The 6,489-nt window shown below is 40.0% G+C and overlaps 1 protein-coding gene across 1 annotated transcript; it reads right to left on the bottom strand.

Annotated features, from left to right (window-relative positions):
- Positions 1-4,761: 4,761 nt before the first annotated feature.
- On the bottom strand, positions 4,762-6,234 carry LOC147903402 (dehydration-responsive element-binding protein 1E-like). The gene has a single exon (XM_087372840.1). The coding sequence runs from the start codon at positions 5,922-5,924 to the stop codon at positions 5,283-5,285; it is 642 nt and encodes a 213-aa protein (XP_087228966.1). The 5' UTR covers positions 5,925-6,234; the 3' UTR covers positions 4,762-5,282.
- Positions 6,235-6,489: the final 255 nt, after the last annotated feature.

Genomic DNA, 6,489 nt, shown 5'->3' with positions numbered 1-6,489 from the left:
ACTTGGTTTGCTTTCTTAAGCTCCTTACCACGAACCGAGATCTGATACCATGTGAAGAGAGTGGGAGAGAAGTAAGGAGTCTCACTTGCAGCTTTCTCACATACACAATGGGGGAATACACACAAAGGTGGAGGCTAAAAACATTTTTCCTCTTCTTAGATGTGAAAGCCAAAAGAACTCTCTCTTAGTACGAAAGGAATAGGTGAATCCTATATGTGGGTCTCAAACCAAACTCAACTAACTAAGGTGGCATACTAACTGAGCCACTAACTAGAGTACATAAAGATAGCTGTCATCCAGCTATTATTCATGGGCGGTGTACCAACTTCATCTGTACCTAACAAGTCGGTGGCATAAATACACAACGGTTACCTTGGCATATCACGAGTGGAGCTCGATATCTGAACACCCCCTCCATCAAGATATGTCATTTGAAGGTGTTTGCTTAAAAAACCTTTATAACTATTGCGAGGTGTTTATTGGCACCATTATAAAGTTCTTTGAGATTATACCATTTTTTCTTTTTGAAACTCTTAAAGGTGTTTATTGGCACCGTTATTAACTCTTGGAGATTTTAGAGTTCTGAAACTCTAAAAGGTGTTTATTAACACTGTTATTAAGGCTTGGAGATTTTAGAGGACTCTCATGGTAAATTAATCTAATGCATGGACCTTATATATATATATATACATATGTATGTATGTATGTACGTATGTACATACGTATGCACACACACACACACACACACACATACATATATAGTTTATCCATGGATTTAAATGATTTTTATTTGGTAAAGTTATTAATAAGTTAAGAAAAAGTTAAACTTTTAAATGAAGATTCTTAAAAATGAAAAATTATACTAGGATTTCTTAGTTTTTGCATTATTACTAGTACAAAATGATAGGGTAAGTAAATAAACTCTTTATTTCAAAAGAGTAGTGTCATGTTTTGGTTTTGAAGGATATTTTCATAAAGTAGATTTTTTCAATAGAAATTGAAGTACAAAAATGAATCAGGACCGTGCACCACTCTATGTAAGAAGTTACGTTAATTTCCATAATTTTAGTTTTATTTGCTACTATTTCTTATCTTTTGGTGTAGCTTATCTTTATTATATTTTTATAATTTTGATTTTATTTCCTTCAAAACACTCTAAGAAATTCATTGTTTTTTTATTTTTTTCTGTGTTTTGAAGAGTGAGTTTTTCCTTATTTTATCCATAAACTAGTCCAAAAGTATCTATTAAAATGAATTTGTACATTGACAAGTCCAAAATTAATGAAATAATTGTTATAAAAAGATAAATATATTAGAGGGGTGGTTAGCCCCTAAAAAAGACTCTAGTAATACATATCAAATTTTGACTCTTATACATTTCAGATTTGTTTCACGTAGAATCAAAAAGTGATTCTAAGGTTGAGTCGACGCCCCAAAAAAATGGGTGAATACCCAAAAATAGAGTAGTCATGATTCCAACAGATCAAGTCTGAGATCTCTTATATTTAGTAGGAACTTATGATCTACGCAAAGCTTCTAGGACATAGTCTCGACACAAAGAACAATGGGAGCCTTCAGCAACATACTTTACAAACTGTGGTTCTTATAATACTAAAGTCCTTCCCAAAGTTCCTCCTGCAAGTGATCCATCTTGCAAATGACAATCTTGGGTCAATGTTGTGGAGCACAAAATTCCTCGTCAAGTAATCCATCTCATGAATGACAATGTTAGGTCTCCAAGGAACCCATTTCAAAAGGACTTCATCTTCCATAAGACAATAGTAAGAAAAAGTCTTGTTGCTATCGTGGCTTTCCATCACCAAACCCAATGAGACTAAAGTGAGTTTGCAAGGGATGGTTGAGAGAGGTAGTAAACAAAGTTGAAGGAGGTGCCTAAAAAGAAGCAAAGAGAGAGAGAACTAAGAGCTGAGGGAGAGTGCACTCCATGATGGCTTGCATTCAATTTAATTACCATTCATCGGCATGACAGCTCCTTCATGATTATTTGTATGGAACCATTGGGGTTGCCATGCAATCTAACGGTGGTCTAAAGGCTTCTATGACATGGGAAATCTAGCCCAACATTCCCCACATTGTGGGAAATCTAACTCATCCATATAGTCTGTACTACTTGACTATTTGCACATCCTAGCATGATGGCTCGTTGATGATTATTTGGACATCGTACTACAGTTAGTCACCAATCATCACTACAGTGACGTGATTGCATGCTGGGCTTGCATGCCATTATTTTTTGCCAAAATATTTAATTACCAATCACCATGAAGGATCGGATTTTGATCAATTTAAGGTAGCTTATTAAGGTGGCTCATGATTATTTGGAAGGCACAAGTAGGCATCTAGTCACTATAGTGGCTTGAATTTTGATTAGTTTAAGGTGTACTTAATCGTGGCCCCAAACATGATTTGGCTACTTTGATCTCATCTGCTCGTGCTCTGCTCTTTTGCTACATTCTCTCTGCCCCAAACCTTTCCTCACCATCCTCTTTTCCTAGTAACCTCTCCTTCTTATGGATCATGGCCTACTACCCAAGAACCTTCCAATAATTATTTTCTTGTCTAAGGTGCCTTCTGAAAAAGCAAAGGCAAGAATGTAATCCCATGGAGAGAGACTACAAGGCGAACATGTTAGATGCTTGGCTGTTCAATATGAACATCATGGAAAAGGTGAATATTCTACCCTTTGTTTTGGTTTCATGAATCATTCAACTAGCCATAAGCTAGCTTATGATATAAGTTTTTGTGTAGGACATGGCATAGCTCGAAGGTGTATTGAGAGAGAAGGCAAAGAAGAGGAAAATGATGAGCACAAGGACGAGTTACTGTGCGCCTATAAGGAGGTAGGAAATTGTAATTAAGAGGGCAGTGGTGAGATTGTGTCAATAGGTTTGTGAGACAGCAGGAGACTATCCACAAGATCTATCATTGGCCTACCTTAGAGAGGTTAATCATGTGGGTTGTTGAGTCAAAGAGAGGCTAGATTTTTGCTACGCACCACATTTCCTCAACTTAGGCCGCATTGGCCTAGGAGCAATGTGGTATGGTGTCCTTTATCACAATCAAAGAATCTGAAAGGCCAAAACTAAGTTTTCAAATTTCGTTGTTTGAGGGAAATATCGAGAAAAAGGATTTGAGATTAATGATTTTGCTTTGTTCACTAATGTTACCATGGATGATATCCATGGCCTGCAAACCATTAAAGAGCTCAACATTATTTTATGCCACAATATTTGCTTGCATATGCTGCTCCATGTTCATAGGTTTGCAAACAAACAGAACCATCAAGTTCCTAATAAGGTCGAAAGCAAAGACTAAGAATAGCTAATCACTCTCTTCTCTTATTTAAAGGCCCAAAAGATCATCAATATATTTGATGTTCATTGTCATTTGAGCAAGACTAATAGTAAAGCTAAATTAACACTAAAATAACTTGCAATCAGCTAATAGCAGAGCCAAATCAATCCTAAAATGATTGACAGTTAGAGAAAATGATTGTGAGTGAATAGCTGAAAGTTTTTGCATCAGGAATGCTCACAACTCTCATAGCAATTACTAGAATGACTTTTCACATGAAAGTTTTTGCATAAAAAATGATTAGACACCATAATAATGATCTGATAAGACACACAAGACAAACTTTCTATATAAAAAATGATCTAATAGCACATACAGTAGCAATTAAGTTTTGCATTGAAGAGCAATTGGTGCCTCCAGTTCCAAGGTTCTTTGGAGAACACTATAGCTATCGAATTCCAATGATGGCTATTGCATTACAATACTTTTCAAACTCTCAATGAATCACAAAGTAATCAGAATTTTTTACAGAGGGATAAGTAGAACTCGAGATCAGCTATAGACTACCTAAAGAGTTTGCAAAGCATTCAACATAAGAAAACGCACGATCAGAATCAAATGGAACTATTTAACAGATCCAAATAACCCAAGTTTCAAGCTCCAATCAAATTTCATATAACTATACAACAACCGTATGATCAGATACACAAGAACAACTCCACCATAATGTGCTCGCCAATCTATTAGCGTCCATGGACGTTGTCGAATCTGAAAGCAATCACTATCTACACACGTAAATCGACTTCGAGATGAGATTCACACTGCCTCAAGATTTCGAAAAGCATTCAACAGTAAAAAACGTGGCAGAATCATTTACCACGGTCAGAGACACAAGCGGAGCCACCAACCTATTGCAATCGATGCAGATAATCCAAGGAGCTAATCTTTGTCACGCAGAATCATCAAATCACAACGTATTTGTACAGAAAGTGGTAGCACATACGATCGGACAGCACATCCGATAGCAAATGGTCCTTCATGCAACACCTTCGATCGGCGAAGAGCCTTTGAACTTAATCATAGAGCCAACGAACCGTCAAAGTCTTCACAAATAGAATCCTTACGAGCCCTGTCGTAGAGCCTAGAGAAATGAACCTCTCACACCAGATGTGTCGAACGCAGCGCAAATAGTTTCGCCCACAGAGGGCCCAAGGAGATCTCGCCAGCATGCATCTTCCTGAATACACAATTCGTCACAGGCAAAAGCCCTTCCTTTCGCAGCCAACCACTCGAACACAGCCCAAATGGATTCAACCACAGAGCACCCAGCAAGTTTTCGAAGAAGTTTTTGCCAGCATGGAGCTTTCTGAGCACACAGTTTGTCACAGATAGAACACTCAGAAGCCGTTTCGCAGAGCCTTAACAAACGCAGCAAAACCAAGTCCAAGCAAGGACTGCCCAACGACCACCTCGCACACCCCCAAAAAGTCTAGGACTAGACATCACTACACCACCGGGCCCACGTCCTCACATTAAATAGGACAGCGCAAAAGTGAACGTGAAACTGATCGCTTAGGCTTTGCCTTTGTTTGGTAGGCCAAAAATGCCAACAAGTCCGATTAACGTTTGAACTAGCACGGGAGATTTCAAGGCTGCATTAAGCTCTAGTAAACCTTATACTTTGTTTAAAGTAGGTGCAATGGAAGGAAAGACCATTCTCATAGAGACAAAAGCAGTCCACAGAGTGCAGCATTTTGTGCACTTGTGTCAATGGTGCATAAACTATCCACCAGTTTGTGCAAATCTGTCAATGCTGCAATATATCGACTTGAACTACCTAACAATTTGTACATATAGACTTGAACTATCTAACAATTTGCGCAATTATATCATGGCATATGCAAAGAGATTAGATTCTAAACCAATAGAGATTGGAAGGAGGATGAAGCTACGAATGCTGCAAGGCCTCAATATTCCCACAGTGGCACCTCCCATGACACTGAAAACGCATCGTCGTCACCATGCATGAAACACGGCTGTTGTGCTGCTTCTTCCTCCTGCACTAGTGTCGAGGATGTTGCCACGATCGCCCATACCATCTCTTGCAAATCGCACGCATTTTCCCATGCCAGTTGCATTGCCTTGAATTCTACGTTCAACCCAGCATTGCCTCCCAATTCAGCTCCATCCTGGGCCAAGGTCTCTCTGTCGCCAGCAGGTAATTCCACAGGCTGAGGTTCTCCAGTTGCTGTAGCTGCTATCAACGCTGCTGCTTGGATGTCTTTTGCCGTTAATGTTACAGGACATGGGAGTTTATGCACCGCTTCCGGGAAATTCAAAGCAGCGGCTTCTCCTTTCAAGCTCCAAGCTGCTACGTCGTACGCCCGAGCTGCCATTTCTGCAGTCCGAAAGGATCCCAGCCAAATGCGAGTCTTCTTCCTCGGTTCCCGGATCTCCGAGACCCATTTGCCCCACTTACGCTTTCTCACACCTCTGTATATTGGGCGACTAGTTTCATGCGCAACATGCTTCTCTTTTTCCGAAAGTAGCTGAGATGCCTTCTTCCTGCGTGTCTTCTGCGCCTTGCTTTCCTGCTTACAATCCTTCATCTCTTCGAGATTTCTAAAATGAGAGTTAAGTACGTGAGACGAGATTTAATCTTGCTGGCCGCAAGTTTAATTCAGGACACTATATCATACGAATTAGCATGTGAACGACAGTTAAAGGAGAGCGTCAATGATAGGATCCATCATCCACAGCACAGAATCCGAGGCGAGGTGCAAGGTGCAATTATATAAGGGACAACGGAAGCATGTTTTCTCATGCGTCAAGAAAAACCGTAAAGTCTTCGCAGCGTCAAAAAGCGCTGTGATTATGAGCTCTGTTGGAATTGGAGCACCGTATCAACGGGAACAACGGTTCTGCTGGTGAAAGCTTGCCCGTTCACGAAAGGCAAGATTGGAATTTTTAAGTCTGTAAGGAATCCTCCAAAGTGGTGTATGATGGAGAGAGGATGACGGGTTGATGCTTTGAGCGACAACGCCCTGCGGGTACTGTCGGTAGCTCACGGGAGGTAATCAATCAGGAAAACCAAGGGAAACGTGGAGCTGGAGCGCTTCATTATTCGATTTAACTTTGAAGCACGAAAGCTCCACTGGGTCGTCTTATGGCTTT

The sequence above is a fragment of the Dipteris shenzhenensis genome, chromosome 3, assembly GCF_047967505.1.
Source record: "Dipteris shenzhenensis isolate YYH24624 ecotype China chromosome 3, Dip_SZ_1.0, whole genome shotgun sequence".
In the NCBI taxonomy this organism is placed as follows: domain Eukaryota; kingdom Viridiplantae; phylum Streptophyta; class Polypodiopsida; order Gleicheniales; family Dipteridaceae; genus Dipteris; species Dipteris shenzhenensis.
Note: the sequence above shows the minus strand (reverse complement) of the source record. Positions and strands in the feature narration are given on the sequence as shown.

Coding starts and splice junctions, on each gene's coding strand:
- LOC147903402 (XM_087372840.1), bottom strand. CDS start 5,924: ATGAAGGATTGTAAGCAGGAAAGCAAGGCGCAGAAGACACGCAGGAAG.